Raw genomic sequence first — 17,211 nt, forward strand, 5'->3', positions numbered from 1 at the left:
TTAAAATGCAATTCAATTGAAAAACTATGTTATTACATATTTCTTAACAATCTATTCTAACTCCAAGTAGTAGCTCAAGAATCCATTCTTCAAGTAATGCGATCGAAATCCATTTCTTCATGATTAGATTCAGCTCACTTCTTCCCTCAAGCTTCCTCTCTTTTCTTCGATCCTACAAAACATCAAAATGTAATCTTATCACATCATGTATTAAGAATCTAGAATAGGAACTCAAAAGAGTTAGATAATGGATTTTACCTGAAGTAGAGCCATACGTCTTGACTCTCCCATCTCTTAGATCTCTCAGGTAGTTAGGGCAGCTTCATCTCCAATGCCCCTTCTCTTGGTAATAAAAGCAAATGGACTCCTTTGGCACAGCACATCGGACAATCACAGACTTAGTTCTTTATGGACTTCCAATGTTGCCAGTGTCCATTGAAGTTTGGGAGTTTGATTCACCAGACAAATTTGCTTGATTAGCACGCCAAATCATTGCTAATTCAGCAGCAATAATCAAATAGGTGAGATCAATTAGGGTCACGTCGTGGTCCATCATATAGTACTCTCTAACGAACTCACTATATGATTCAGGAAGTGACTGAAGAACCCAGTCAACAGCCATCTCACTTGAAATCTCGACACCCAACATGTTTAACCTATCAATGTGTGACTTCATCTCTAAGACGTGCGCACACACAGGTTTCCCATCTTCGTGTTTACTTGCCAAAAGGGCTTGAGTGAGCTTGAACTTTTCAAGCCTTTGAACTTGTGGGTCAGGGAGAACAATTGGAGGAGGTGGAGAAAGTGAAGCATGACTCTCATTTCCTTGATCGTATCTCGGAACGTCATCTTCATTTGGAAAACTTGTTCCAAAGGATTTGGGAAGACCATTGTAAGATTCAGACATCTACAAAACGGGAGAAAATTCAAGTTATGTTGATTAGAATTCTTGATGTAACACCCAAATGAAACATTAAGCTAGGATCCAACACAATATTCTACAACCTAGAAAAGGGATGCCGTAATCTAGTTGCAAAATATTTGAAGGTAGTTAAACGACGATTTACCAATTTCCACCATGAAAAACGAAAAGGAAGATTAAGTTTTAAATGGATTGAAACTCCTAGATCTTTTGAGATTCATTGAACATTTCAATGGCATGTTTAATCTCGATTATGCCCTACTATTTGTGACTGGGATGCCGAGGATCACAAACAAGGTGTGAATAACCATACGAATCACGTGGTGCACCCAATGCTACAATCACCTAATCAATGTGCCGGTTAGCCACACACGCTCCATTGATCTATGACAAACATCGAGTCACCCTTCGCTACCAATGTCATCCCCAAATTAGTGTGCCGGTTAACCACACACGCTCCACTAACGTTTGACAAGGGTACGAAGTGTAATTCCATGGGTTAGCATACAATTTCACATTTTGCCTAAAGTAACTATGATTTGGGAATTTGACAAAGCATTTAGTTACTTTGTACTTCATTATACTTATAATGGAAGGTTTCTGTCCTATCCTACCCGTTCGGCTAACGACCCTCCACTAGTCAAGAGTGCGGTGGGTAAGAGTGGATACCCATTCAATCGCCATTTTATAGACAATTTCCTTAAACACCCTTTATAGAACAGCTTCGTGAATGAGGCCTACTAACGGTAAGACTGACTGGTTACTCATACATATATAATATTAGACTTTTAATGTTATATATAGTATAGGGTGTATTTTACACTTTTAAAATACTAGGTGGTTTAATTTAGTAAAATTATACTTTTAATTTAATTAAATGTAAACCAAAACTTTATGGGTTTATTAAATCACTTTTAATTATACACTTTAATTAATTAATAAAACCATAAGGCTGTGATTTGAACTTTTCAAATTACTAGGGTTTTAGAATTTAACATTTCAAAATTAAACTTTTAATCAAATTTAAAATTCCAAAACTTGAGGGCAAGTTTTGAAACATTTCAAAACATTAGGGTTTAACTTATTTAAATTTCATAAACAAAACTTTTAAGTTCAAATTTAAACTATAAAACCTAAAGGGTGCAATTGAAACTTTTTCACATCACAAAGGATCAAATAACAAATAATATAAGTTAAACAATTAATTTATTCATTATCTATATTTGACCTAATCTTATTTTAGTCATTAGATAATTACCAAATAACTTTAAATAATCATATTAATCACATAAACAACCAATATTTAAAAGATTTGAAATTATCTATTGTTTTGGCAAGGATAAACACTTAATTAAGATAAAATTCGGATTTTAACTTCATAAAACAAATTAAGCATCAAGTCCAAGTCAAAACAGCAGCAAAAACCCGAAAATCCCTCTGTCTGACCCCTGGACTCGCCGAGTCAGGGACTGGACTCGCCGAGTCAGACAGACTCGCCGAGTCAGGTCGGGCAGAGGCCAAAAATTCGTTTTTTGAGCAAATAAACAGTTAAGCATCACATACAACTGAAACCAATCAAGGCTCTGATACCACTGATGGGTTTTAGGCATAAGAACAATCCTATGTGCTCATACAAACCCTAATGCTTGGATCTAGGTTTCTCTATTGTACATGCTTTGAATCCAAGACTAATAAACTTAGATCTAACATATTATAAACTGAATTAGGGTTTAGAGAATTACCTTTGATTGTTATATTGCAACAACAATCAATTCCTTGCTTGGATTGGCTTTAGAAAGCTTAGTGCCTCAAGTGTTGCACCTCTAATGGAGTCACACCATATACAACTTGGATGAAGAGGAGAAGAAGAGAGGCTGCCCAAAAACGACTAGAAACCCTAATGAATCAGTTGTCCACGTTTTTGGGAGCCTAAGGGTCCTTTATATACTTGTGTGGGCTGCTAGGGTTTCAGTCAAAACCCTAATGGACAGCTTAAACTCTAAGCAGCCCATGGAACCTTCTGGATAAGGCCATGGACGAAAATATGATGGGCTTCCATCATAATTTCGTTCACCTCTTGATCCTTTAGCATTCCTTAGCCCAATAACTCAATTATCCAATAATTGCAGTCAAGTCCCCTGAATTTAATTAATCTCTTTTAGCCACAAAATTAATTATCAATTAATTCTTGACTAATATTAATTAAACAATATGATTTCTCCTTTAATATATTATTCTCATAATATATTAATAAATCATATTTAAACCTCTCTCTCCTTAATTCATCCTACATATTGCTATGGTGAAGGCAACCCAAAAGGACCATGCTCATAATCGGGTCAAGTACATACCAAAATAGTTATGGACTTAGACACTAATCCAACAGTTTTGTCATGAAGTCCATTGAAACCTGCTCTCACTTCCACTCGGATATTTCTGGTTGTTTAAGTAAATCCAAGGGATCTGATGTTTTGTCTTTACTTTAGAACAAGTTAGGAATTTGCTCATGTAAGTGGCAATCTTAGCCTTCATGTTTGGCCACTAATATAGCCTTTTCAAATCTAAGTATATTTTGTTAGAGCCTGGAACTACAAAATATATGGATTTGTGAGCTTCGTCCAAGATTAAGCACTTGATGTCACCGCACTTAGGTGTCCAAATCCGGTTTATAAAGTATCATGTTCTGTCATCTCTTTGTTCAAATTACTTTTCCATTCCCCATAAAGCTTCTTTCTGGATGTTCTTTTCTTTCAGAGCCTTGAGTTGAGCTTCTCGAATCTGAGCGGTAAGGATGAAATGTATAGTCATGGTTAATGCTCATACTCGGCGGGGTTTGATATATTATTTTTGGCTCAAGGCATCTGCTACCACGTTTTCCTTGTTGGGATGATAATGATCTCACATTCATAATCATTCAACAACTCGACCCATCTTCGTTGCCTCATGTTAAGGTCTTTTTGGTCGAAAGATATGTTGGAGACTCTTTTGATCGGTAAAGATGGTACATTTCGTATTGTATAAGTAGTGTCTCTAGATTTTCAAAGCAAAAACTACACCTCCCAAATTAGTACCATAGGTAGTATAGTTTTTCTCATACATTTTAAGTTGTCGGGTCACGTAAGCAATAACCTTGTCCCTTTGCATCAATACACACCCCAATCCTTGATGTGAAGCGTCGTAATATACGACAAAATCTTCTGCCCCATCTGGGAGGGATAAGATTGGTGCAGTGCACAACATTTGTTTTAGTTTATGGAAAACAACCTCTTGCTTATCTTCCCAATTAAACTTTGTGTTTTTTTTGTGTTAGTGTTGTGAGTGGCTTGGCTATCTTGGATAAATTCTCTATAAACCTCTGTAGTAGCTAGCAAGGTCTAAGAATTGATGCACTTTTATTGGCGTCTTTGTTGTTTTCCAATTCTTGATTGCTTCAATTTTGAATGGGTCGACATGGATCCCTTTATTACTAACCACATTCCCTAAATTCCAACAACTAATTCTCACTCTATTTTTAATTCATATTTTTATAGATGTCACACTGTTAAAATCTGTGCAATAATAATAACTCTTTCATATGAACTCCGTTCTCGACTGTCTTTATATCAACGGATTCGTATTTATGAGATCTTCAACTCTCGTTTACATTGTTTTGGCTAACAAGTAATCGGTCTTTATTTTGATTTGTGTGTCGCACATTATTGTACTATGCCCACATAAAAATTCAAAAAATCATAATTTCTTAATACGAAGTCAGATTTAGGTGTTTTTTTTATATTTCTGGAATCATGTTGACGGATACTTTGGAAAATAATACAAAATTTGTATTTATATTTAAAAGTTGTTAAACATTACAAATTAAGCCTATTACATTTAATGTTGTGACGTGCACACGTGACGTTTGTTGACTTAATTTGACTTGTTGTCACATACAATGTCATCAGATGCTTGTATTGAGTTCAGCCTCAACAATGATGATGACATACTGAAAATTCAACAATCTACTCGACTGATGGGAAAGGTAAATCCAAAAGAAATGAGACTACATCATCAAGTTCATCAGGTGTCATCCCTTTTAATGAAATACAAGATATAACGTCAAAGTTCACAAACTTAAATTCGAATTTGAAAAAACATATAGAGTTCCCACAAGAAAATGCATATGAAAATGACCAAATCAATTAAATGAAAATGTTAATTCAAGACGTAACCTATTTGGACAGGATTTCAAAGTGCCTTTGCTGGTAAAATTCGCAATTAGCAAAAAATATAAATTGTAATTTTTAATCTTACTTATTTATTAGTATAATTTAAATGTTTAATTTCTTATTATGTAATTTTGAATTTTAATTAATGAAATTTTAAGTTTTAAGCTAGATGAAGTAGTTTCAATAAAAATAAAAAGTTGATGTATAGCACCACCTTTTTACCGTGACAAAAAATTAGGTAATACGGCAAAAAGTCATGCGATGGTTGAGATGACATGCCAAACCACGACATGACATGATATCAATCCATCCAGTTTGTTTCATCTTTACATGTCATATTATTGTCTAATGTCAACTAGCAAAGCAATTATATAAACGTAAAAGCCCCATGATCAATATGAAAAAAAAGTTATAAAAATAAGATTTAATTTGGAAAAAATAATTCGGATCTTCATAAATGGCCCCTTTGGTTTTCTAGAATTTTAATTTTAGTCCTAAACTTTTTTCGTAATTAATCCTCAAATAACATCTTAGTACAATTGTATGACTAAGAAAATAAATCGAACATTGTTGGAAATGATTCAATCATAGATGAGTGATATTTTGTTCCTATCAAGTTTTAGAGTTATGCTCTAGTAACCATCAATCGTATCTTGAAACTCATTCAAAACTAAGAAGGATAATAACATCTCGCAATATGTGGAGTAAAAATGAAATTGGGATGATTTTCTTATTGTAAAAATGAAAAAATTGTTTTGAAGATTTTGGATGTTACAAGCTACACCATCTTTTTCAAGCACCGACACCAACAAAATCCATTTTAGAACTCATTGTTGTCTTGGTTTTTATATTTTCTTTTCGTTTTTCAGGTGAAGAAGATAGTTGAGAATCTATGTTTTATTTTTTCTCTCATTCCATTTATTTTGCAATTATTTTGAAGGATTTCGTCAGGTTGAGAAATTTCCATGTTCTTAGAGATTGATAATTAAAGCTTAGTGGATTTTATGGTTTGAATGAATGTGATTTTTATTCATGTATTGAATTAATTTTTGGGTTTGTGTTTTTATGGATTTGAACTTCAGACGGTGGTTTGAATTCGACAAGAACATAAATTGATAAGGGTTAGATGTGTGGTGGTACTAATGATGGTGATGATGATAGAGCTTTCGGACGAGTTCCTAAGTTTTTTTCCAACGACTTTGAGTTTTTCAGTAAAGCATATGGTAGGTTTGATGTTGTCCAAGAAATAAATAGAAAGGATAGGGAGGACGGGGGTAAGTGGCGATGTTTACCGGTAGTGATAATGTCTTGATGATGGGTTTTGTAACAGGGAGGGGTAGGGGTAGAGGTGCACATAGAAACCGGATCCACCAAATGAAACCGATCCGATCCGAAAACCGGTTTTGGTCAAAACCAGTTTTGACCAAACCGGATCGGATTAAACCGGTGACCGGATTCAAACCGGTTTGACTTTTCGGACTCAAAATCGGATTTACCCCCGGATCACAAACCGGATTCTACATAAACCGGTTCTTAAACTGTTGAAAAATCTAGGGCTGGCAATTCTCGACACGACACGCGACACGACCCGCGACACGACACGAAATAAATGGGTTTGGGTTGAGTTTTTCAACCCGCCAACCCGCTAACCCGCCAACCCGCCAACCCGTTTATTAAACGGGTCATATATGGGTTTCTCAAAAAATAAACGGGTTGACCCGCCAACCCGTTTATATTCTTAATAAAAAAAATTATTTTATTTTTAAATGTATTTATGTATCAAGTATTAATATTTAATAAGTATTATATAATATATATCATTGATTCATAGACCATTTGACTGTTTTGACATTTTGACTCGTGGTGGATGGTCTAAGGTCGTAAGTCGTAACCTATAAGGCTAAGTTTGTAACATGTTTCTATGAATGTTTTTACTTTTCATTTGGATGTTTAAGACTTAAATGTCTAAAATTCGGACCCACGAACCCAAATTTGACCCATGAACCCGCCAACCTGTGAATCCGTATAAATAAATGGGTTGGCGGGTCATATATGGGTTTATGCTTCAAACCCGCCAACCCGTGACCCGTCAACCCGTGACCTGTATATTTAAATGGGTCGTGTTTGGGTTGACATATTTTGACCCGCCAACCCGCCAACCCGCGACACGCCAACCCGAACACGACACGATTGCCAGGCCTAGAAAAATCTAGTAAAACTTAAAAAATCCGGATCAAACCGGTTTCAAATCGGATTCGGATTGTTGACCAGATTCGGATTGGATTTTGACGGATTCGGATCGGATTTTACCGGATCGGATTGTTGACCGGATCGGATCGGATCGGATCCTGGGTTTGTGCATCTCTAGGTAGGGGTAGTATTTAGTTTTTGTTTTTTAGTTGCATGAATAAAAATAAATGTAAAAGCTAAAAAAGTAATAAAAAGGATAAATTAGTTAATTCATATAGTACAAGGACAAACCAGGATATAAATTAAAACTATATAAACCTTTTATGAAACAAAAAAGGTTAGGGAGTAAAATTGATATTCTGAGAAACCGAAAGGACCATTTATAAAGATTAGTCGAGTTAAAATGACAAAACTGCACAAATGGTCCCTGTGGTTTGTCAAAAATTGCCACTTTGGTCCAAAAAAGTTTAGGCTAGCACCATAGGTCCAAAGTTTTCATTTTGTTGCTTGTTTGGTCCAATCTATTATGTTTTTTTTTTCAAAATGACGGTTTGCCCCTGTGAATATGATTTTTTTTTCTTTTTTTCTTAATTGTTTTTCTGATTTAAAAAAAAAAAAAAAATTAAATCTCTCTCTCTCTCTCTCTCGATTTTATAAAATCAAAATCAATTTTACCATGAATTGATACTGAATCTTCATTTAGAACAAATAGGGAAAAACCACACAGAGAAAAAACCCAGAAGAAACTCTTAGCTCCCACCTCTATCGTCTCCATCGTTGTCCTCTTGCTCCGCCACCCCTTTTCTTGTTGAAACCCACCTCCAGCGCCAATATCATTTTAGCAGCGACATCAATCTTCACCGCCATCTCCCTCGTTCTTCAACGTATCTCTCACTGGTGCTTGTTAGCAAGAAGCGTGCTTCAATCTGAATGTATTGACTGGATTGTGTTTGTAATTAACAGGGAAGCAGAGTAAGAAAGGTGATAGATCTGATCGACTTCAAGTAGCAAGGGCTCAACAACATCGTGTCAAATTATCTCAAATCTAGGGTTCTAAAGCACCTAACTATCGACGGAGGCGGAGATGGGTGGTGGTGTTGGTTGGAATATGAAGAGAGGAAGAAGATGATGCTGTTCGTGAGGAAGAAGACGGGTGCACTCCAGGTGCTCGACCTTATGTCTATCTTAGTCTTCAGTCCAATTCCTCCGTTAATTGGCTCTCTAAATCAACTCAATCTTCTACAGCAGCAACACATAGCCGGAGTATACAGTTAGCTGTAGATAGTTGGTGAACCTAGTACCCAACATAGTAGGTGAAGATCCGTTCAAGTTGTAGGGATGGTGCTGAATCACAGCAGCACGTAGCCGGAGAATCATGTGTCGGGGCACAGTGACAGTCCAATTTCCAAACCGTAGTGTTGAACGGAGCCATGGTGTCCGGCCGTAGGTTTGTGACTGATTTAGGAATCAGTGGTTCAGTTGGTATTTGGGAGTCGAAGAAAAAAGGAGTGACGAGAAGGAAGATCGAAGAGAGAGAGAGAGAGAGAGAGAGAGAGAGAGAGAGAGAGAGAGAGAGAGAGAGAGGAGAGAGGGAGATTTAATTTTATTTTTATTTTTTTTAAATTTGAAAATCAGAAAAACAATTAGGAAAAAAATAAAAAATCATATTAATAGGGGCAAATCCGTCATTTTGAAAAAAATCATAATAGATTGGACCAAATAAGCAACAAAATGAAAACTTTGGACCTTGGTGCTAGTCCAAACTTTTTTGGACCAAAGTGTCAATTTTTGACAAACCATAGGACCATTTGTGCAGTTTTGTCAGCTAAAATTGATAATAACAAAATAAGTACCATTTATATAATTCAAATAAATAATTTAGGAAAAAGATTCTAGAGAGTCTTCCACTTCTCAACAGTCGATAATTGTGTGCTTCCCCCTCTGCTTCAGTCTCTCTGGTTGAAAATTGACCCTCACAAGTCACAAACCACCTTCATCTTGCCTTCTCTCTGGATATCACACTCGCTACCCGTCATCCATGGCGGCCGCTAGAGTCATGATGTCTGCTAGCATTATCTCCACATCATCTTCTATGTTCTTCAAAGCCGCGACCACTCCATTCTTAAAACCTAATCGATTAAGACATTGCTTCAATACCCACAACAGATTACCTTCAAGTAAAAGGCTTTTCACCTGTAAATCCCTCTACAGGCCGCATGTCCAGATCAAAGAGGAAGGACAACCTGAAACCCTAGATTACAGAGTCTTCTTCGTCGATGATTCTGGCAAAAAGGTTTCACTATATACCACATTCTCCCCATTTTGCTGTGTAGTTCTGATCGCTTTACCGAATTAGATGATTAATCACACTCACAGAAATTTTCCTGTATCAATCTTTCTGCTTTCATCAACGAAGATCGTTTTGTGTTCCAGATTTCACCTTGGCATGATATACCGCTGCACTTGGGTGATGGAGCATTCAATTTCATTGTTGAAATCCCCAAAGAATCAAGTGCAAAAATGGAGGTTGCTACTGATGAGATTTATACCCCAATTAAGCAAGATACAAAGAAAGGGAAACTTAGATATTACCCGTAAGACATTGTGTTTTTTCCTCGTGCACCATTTTCGAGAGCTTTTTTCTTATGTTATTGGATCATTTACTTCATCTATGGAGTTCCTGAATCTTGGTTGAATCGATAATTGTACAAGATTAATTTCTATTTAACGTTGTTACAACCGATTCCTTGTTTTCTAGGTATAACATTAATTGGAATTATGGGTTGCTTCCACAAACATGGGAAGATCCATCATTAGCAAACCCTGATGTAGATGGTGCGTTTGGAGATAATGATCCAGGTGAATCAACTTTTAAGGGTTCTTTTTGGCATTTTACAAAACTTTTAGTAGCGATTAGCGAACTTATGATAATTCTGTGTTATAACTTGATAAATTTCTATTAATATTCGTATTTAGCTAATGAGTTTTTTACATAACAACTTTATTTAATTGATTTTTTGCAGTTGATGTTGTTGAAATTGGTGAAATTCGTGGGAAAGTGGGCCAACTTATGAAGGTGAAGCCTTTAGGTTGTCTAGCTATGATCGATGAAGGTGAGCTTGATTGGAAAATTGTTGCAATTTCATTGGATGATCCACGGGCCCCACTTGTGAACGATGTTGATGACGTGGACAAGCATTTCCCCGTAATTTTTTGTCCCTTTAAATTTCATACACTTTATAAAACCATGTGTCGACTCTCACAGTGATTTAATCTTTCATAGAACATATTAATGTTAGAATTACGTGATATTTCATCAATTTGAGTTCAATTTAAGAGACTAATTGGTGAAATTTGGTAAATTTAGGGGACTTTAACTGCAATTAGAGACTGGTTTAGAGACTATAAAATCCCTGATGGAAAACCAGCCAATAAATTTGGACTTGGCAACAAAGCAGCTAATAAGGTATGAATTTATTTTGGTTGACTATTTGACTTTTTGCCAAATTTAAAAAATACCCTTTTTGATATCATGAAGTTAAAGAGAATATTTTGTTAGACCCAAATCAATATCAACTATCAAGTTTTGTTTTTGTAATGAATTAATGATGGCAATGGGCATATAGGATATTGTAACTTGGAGTATTGTCTAAAAATGGAAATTTTGTAATTTCATAGGGTATAAAGTTGTTACATTTTGATAGTTGAGGGTTGAAGATGGTTTGAGTTGAATTACAGGATTATGCTTTGAAGGTGATTATGGAGACCAATGAATCATGGGCTAAGCTTGTGAAGAGATCAATTCCATCTGGGGAGCTTTCTCTTGTGTAAATATGAAATTTCCATGTCATCAATTTTTTTGGTAAGTTTTATTCTTTTTTCTTGAATTTTTGCAAATATGGAGCTAATGCTCAATAGAGAAATATGTGATTTTATTAGGGTTTGTTTGGTATGATGAAACATTGAAATGTAAACGCAAATGAATGTATGGTATGATGCAAACATTGAAATGTAATAACAAAGGAATGGAATAATAGTAATTGAACGAGCAATCTTGTTGATGTTGTGTGTCATGTGTAGGCAGAAAGTCAAATGAAATTAAACTGATAAATAATGAAAAAAAATGTTTTTATCTGAAATGAAATTTCTAATCAAATAAAAAATCGCTAAATAATGTCGTTTGAAATGTATATTAATGTATTTCAAGTAAGTAGGCCGAAAAAGAAAATGATTATTATTTTTAAAATTTTGGCTAATATAATTAAAAGTTAAATACCATAAAATATTAAAAAGTAAAAATAATAACAATTTTTTTTTTGTCAAATGTAAAGGTTTTAATTGAAGCGTTTTAGAGCATTTCCAATGCATTTTTTTGATCATTCAAATTGGAAATGTTAGTTTACTTAATATATATTAATAGTTCCATAGAGGGGATGAGCATTTTTTCGGTTGGACTAGACCGGATTGGAAAAAATTGAATAGGAACTGAATTGGAGTATTCAGTCAAGTTCTTAGTTCTATTTCCCACTAAACCAGTTTTCGGTTCTCGGTTTGAAACCGAACACATCCCTAAAGAGCACACATTGTAGAACCGAACTGGAACTGGAACAAGGGTATTCGATCCAGTTTTCAATTCTCCATTTCCCAATAAATTGGTTCCCATTTTTTAGGTTCTCGGTTTCCGGACCAATGCTCATCCCTGGTTTATATATGGTTTGTCCTTCTAACCCATACTCTTTAATAATATTTCATTACCCTTTCATTTTATTTTAGTTTTAAATAAATTTTATTTCTTCGATATATATTTATGTCTATTAATTAAATGTTTCATTCTCTTTAAGAATATTTCATTTTATTCTCTTTGTTTTATTTTAGTTTTAAATAGTTTTTTCTTTGATATATATTTATGTCTATTAATTGAATTTCATCTTACTCTCTTCGTTTTATTTTAGTTTTAAATAATTTTTTTCTTTGATATATATATATATATATATATATATATATATATATATATATATATATATATATATATATATATATATATATATATATATATTACAAATTAATACAAACCATATTTATTAAAATATGCTCTTTTAAAAATAACTAATTAAATGAATGAATTTTATGAAATATTTTAGATAGACGGTGATTAATTAGTTAAACTCATAAAAAATAGTTATTATATATTAACCATTTAGAGGTGTAATTTTATTAAAAGTCAAAATTAGTGAAATATTGAGGCGGTTTTAATAATTTTACAATTGGAAATGCTTTTCGGCTTTTAGAATTTTTTTTCATTTAAATATATTGTTATTATAAATTATATAAATAGAAATAGTATCATCTCTAATAAATGAAAGTTTTTTTTACCACTTGTTACACTTTCATTCAATTTGTCAGATATCATTTTATGATTATTTTGAATTAATTTTTTTTCTACATGTCATTTTATGAATTTTTTTATTTTATTAAATTCCATATAATATTTTAATATAATAATTGCAATAAATATAGTAATAAGTGAATATTAATTTCACTAATAAACTTATTTTTTAATTTCAAAATTCTCAAAATTAAATCTCATTAATTTATTTTGTTCATTTAAATTTAAAAGATAAAAAACATTTTCATTATAATAAATCATTATTTTTTTTCTTATTTTATTATAAATTCAAAATTTTCAAATATTTTGATTTTTATGTTTAATTTTTACTTTTTTTTTTATAAATTAACTTATGTAATATATGTTTAACTTTTACTTTTTTTTTTAAATCAACTTAGGTAATACATAAGTCTTACAATTAGGGGGTGTTTGGCTTAGCTTTTCACAGCCAAAAATCCTTTTTGTAAAAGAAAAAAAACAAAAAGATGTTTGGCAAACTAATAACTTTTGAAGTTTTAATACAAGAAAAAACAACTTTTTAGAAAAGTCAGGAAATCCTGATTTTTTGTAACTTTTTGGAAAAGTTCTTTTGAGCTTTTAAACGCTAACCCAAATACGCCCCTAATATAATAATAATAATAATAATTATAATATAGTAAAAAGTCATTCCATACAACTAGTATAATAATAATAATTATAATATAGAAGAAAGACATTCCTCCTTATGGAATGAAAAGTTAATAATGGGAAAATTATATAAATGAAACTAATTTATAATTATAATATATCATGATTATATAAATGAAACTATTTTATAGATGATAAATATCCTCTTAGTTTTTGTTTTATATATTATTTTATCAAATTAAATGGTGATATATGTAATAGAAAGGAGGATTTATAGGAAGGATATTTAATTTCAATTTATAGTTATTATATCATGATTTGAAAGTACAAAATTAATTTATAGTTATACATATATCATGATTTGAATGGACTTGATCCCAGCTTTTGCTTTGATTTTCTTTTTTAGTTTTCGCAAAGGGTAAAAAAATGTTGGATTTGGTACAATTATTATAAAATAAGAACCCATGCAAAATCTATTTGCATTTCATCTTTTTGATCAAAAGTACAAGAATGAAAATGACAGGATATATACAACACACATTCTGTAAATGAAGTCTGTATCTATATGTGTATGGTTGTTCATACGTTCATGATTTTACAAGCTATACAGATCTCGACAACTCCCTGAAATTCTTCTCTAATCCGGATTCCATCTGATCCTCCGCCGTTGATGTCCTTGCTTCATATGTTTGATGAGGTTGGATCAGTTTCAAAACCCAATTCACTGCAGAGTTCTTCGCCGGAAAAAATGGTGGAGATGCCACCGCCGCCGACTTGGCGGTGGGGTTGTGGCGGTGGTGGTGGGATTCTCCTACGAGCGTAAGCATGGCCGCAGTAGGTGCCATTTGTTAATTTTTAGAATCTCGATCCTTTGTTTCAGTTTTAGAGGCATATGCATAATGAATTAAGTTTAAGGATAATAGATATATAACACATGGCTATGTCTATGTGGAAGAGGATAAACCGTTGGTATACTATGGGCGCCCTATGGTTTTGTTTTTTTTTTAACTCCAGCTTGTGTTGTTCCTGTGTGCCCCTTCCGCTCTTTCTCTCACACACACATCCATTTATGGACACACACATGCATACATACTTATACACACATCAATATTAAAATGTATCCTTATTATTAGGAGAAAAATAGATAATTAACTACGTAAACAAGCCGAGTGAAGCTCGGCTCGGGCTCGTGTTATGAGAAACTCAAGTTCGAGTTCAGGTCAATTCAAACTTATTGTATGAAGCTCGGCTAGAGCTCGCGAAGAATTACATAAACTTGGTTCGGGCTCCAGATCGGCTTGTTTTTTGTCTGATTAACCTAAATAAGCATAAGCTCGTTAAGAAGCTCATTTACTGATACCATTAATCCCTAATTCTTCAAATATGTTTTTATTGCAATATATAAAAGTAATAATAGTGTGTGTGTGTGTCTATATATATATATATATATATATATATATATATATATATATATATATATATATATACACACACACGAGCTCACTGATTGAAGTTTGGCTCGAGCTCGTTTAATAAACGAGCCTCATATTTAGGCTTGATCTCGACTTGGGGTCGTTTAACTCGATCTTGAGTCGAGCTTTTAACGAGTCGATCTTGAGTAGCTTACAAGTAGCTCGGCTCACTTACACCCCTAAATTGACGACATCAAAGTTTGCATAAAATAGAGGACACTGGATTGAGGAGGTGGGGTTAAAAGGATTGTGTCGATGGTAGGCAGTAGTCCCAATCCGGTCTAGATCGACGGTAGTAGGTCGATCCCCCTTTTGGCATGTCTTAGGTCAGATTTGTCTTGATCTTTTAACGTTAAAGAGAATGGTAGCACCTTTAGCACAATGCCGCATCAGATTTTGTTAAGACATGTAAGCATTTGTCAAAACTTAAAATAGATAATGCACTCAAAGGGTGACATGGTTTAGATTGTGTACACATTTTGTCATTTATGTTTATTTTTTACACATTTAGTCATTTATGTTTTTTTTGTATATATTTAGTCCCTTATGTTTTTTGTTTTGTACACATATGACTATTACGCTTGATTTGCCATATGTGTACAAAAGCAAAAACATAAGTGACTAAAATGTGTGCACAATCTAAGTGTACACATATGACCATCAAGCGTAATGGTCTTATGTGTACAAAATAAAAATAAAAACATAAGGGACTAAATATATAAAAAAAAAAAATATAAATGACTAATATGTACAAAAATAAACACAAGTGACTAAATGTATACACAATCTAAACTATGTTACCCTTTAAGTGCATTATCACTTGTTAAAAAACATTAGCACCTTCTAAAAGATAAGGAGTGGAGGTGAAGCAATTTAATTATAACTTATTTTGGAAAAAGAAAAACAAATTGAGGCCAACCAATCACAACCCACATTCCCTCATTTTCTCTCCATTCTTTTCTTGTTACCCTTCTAGCTTAGCACCTCCCTTAGCGCATGCTAGGGGTGGTGTTTGGTGAGGCTTGCTTAGTACCCTCAGTCCCCACTCCCCATAGCCTAATGACTTTTTCCTAAAATGTTGAGTAATGGATTACTGTTTAAAAGCAGTTTCACATTTATTTACATAATTGTGACAATTAAAAACAGAGGTGATGCCTAATACAATATGTGAAGACAGAAAACATTAAAGATAAAATGTGAACTTACTTAATTGTCATTAACCTGACAAAGAGGTGAGTTTTGAGTGAATCAATCTTGATCCAAATCTTTTTAAAAAAAATTAAATTCTGATTAAACCCGCTCCCTACCCTACAAGATTTTAAATAATAAAACACATACTCTTATCCATCAAATCTACAGATATCCAAACTCGCCTGATAACCTGTAAGTTTTTTGAATAATCAAACACATTTTAATTAATTCTTAAAATAACATTTCTTAAATAAAACAAATGTTAATTTAGAAAACGACTTACATACTCGAGGACTTTCGATTGAAATTAAAGTCACTATTGTAGTAATTTCCGATTGATTTTTTGATCATCGATTGTAATGACAGAGAATAACAATTGCAAACTTTGCAAATGATAAACACACTCCAGAGAAAAAAAATTCGCAACAAGAAATATGAACATAGAAATCCTAAGTGCCCATCTAACCCATGAAAATTCATCACGTTCGTTGCATTTCGTTCGTCATGTTACATAATGAATAAGCAAAAAAAAACAACAAATTAATAACCAAACAAAAATGATTATAATCAAATACAAATGCAAAACCAAACCTATTGTATTTTCGGTCATTTTAATCGTTAGTGAATAAGATTATAAGTAAATCACTAGCCAATTTGCCACACATTATTCCAAATTCTAATTCATGTTTTAATCGTCTATGATTATATAACCATATTCCCTATCATAGAACTAAATCTATGATTAGTAAAAGAAAAACAAACACTAACAATAATTCCAAAACCAAATTTTACTAATAATATTTCAAAAAAAGAGATCAATTGTAGATAAAAGAAAAAATGAATAAAATGCATCAAAATAAAGTTAATACAAGAAAAGAGATGTTTGGTTTTTTATGAACATCTACTCAATGTTATAAACTGAGAACGAACAGATGCACCAAAAGGCAAACATGTTGATTCCTCTTTTCTTAATTCACAACACCTAAAACAAAATGCATCAATTCAAAATACACAGTCGATTAGCTTAGTAAGCAATCCTACGATATTGTAAAAAAAACAAATGTTAACTAAAATTAATGATGCAAAGTCAGGTGGGCCTTCCAAATTTATAGAATTAAAAATGAAGAAAATAGGATGTGTGCATATCGGTGATGAGAAGGACGGCGGAATAGGTCTGATAGTCGGCGAACCTTGGGTATGGGAAGATTTTGACGAATG

At 33.2% G+C, this 17,211-nt stretch overlaps 1 protein-coding gene across 2 annotated transcripts; it reads left to right on the forward strand.

Moving 5' to 3' along the window:
* Positions 1–9,197: 9,197 nt before the first annotated feature.
* On the forward strand, positions 9,198–11,378 carry LOC111911482 (soluble inorganic pyrophosphatase 6, chloroplastic). 2 transcript variants are annotated; one of them, XM_023907259.2, is made up of 6 exons: positions 9,198–9,610; positions 9,751–9,911; positions 10,076–10,176; positions 10,341–10,522; positions 10,685–10,783; positions 11,056–11,378. In XM_023907259.2, the coding sequence occupies exons 1-6, from the start codon at positions 9,356–9,358 to the stop codon at positions 11,146–11,148; spliced, it is 891 nt and encodes a 296-aa protein (XP_023763027.1). In that variant the 5' UTR covers positions 9,198–9,355; the 3' UTR covers positions 11,149–11,378. The 2 variants fall into 2 exon arrangements, with proteins under 2 accessions (XP_023763027.1, XP_023763028.1); XM_023907260.3 differs by having other exon boundaries at positions 10,996–11,126.
* The last annotated feature ends 5,833 nt before the right edge of the window (positions 11,379–17,211 follow it).

Source organism: Lactuca sativa, chromosome 7 (genome assembly GCF_002870075.4).
Source record: "Lactuca sativa cultivar Salinas chromosome 7, Lsat_Salinas_v11, whole genome shotgun sequence".
NCBI classification, from domain to species: domain Eukaryota; kingdom Viridiplantae; phylum Streptophyta; class Magnoliopsida; order Asterales; family Asteraceae; genus Lactuca; species Lactuca sativa.

What these genes read in the sequence shown, in the direction of transcription:
- LOC111911482 (XM_023907259.2), top strand. Translation starts at nt 9,356, where the DNA reads ATGGCGGCCGCTAGAGTCATGATGTCTGCTAGCATTATCTCCACATCA. An exon ending in GGGAAACTTAGATATTACCC is followed by an intron (nt 9,912 to 10,075) that starts GTAAGACATTGT and finishes CTTGTTTTCTAG; the next exon opens with GTATAACATTAATTGGAATT. An exon ending in ACGTGGACAAGCATTTCCCC is followed by an intron (nt 10,523 to 10,684) that starts GTAATTTTTTGT and finishes TGGTAAATTTAG; the next exon opens with GGGACTTTAACTGCAATTAG.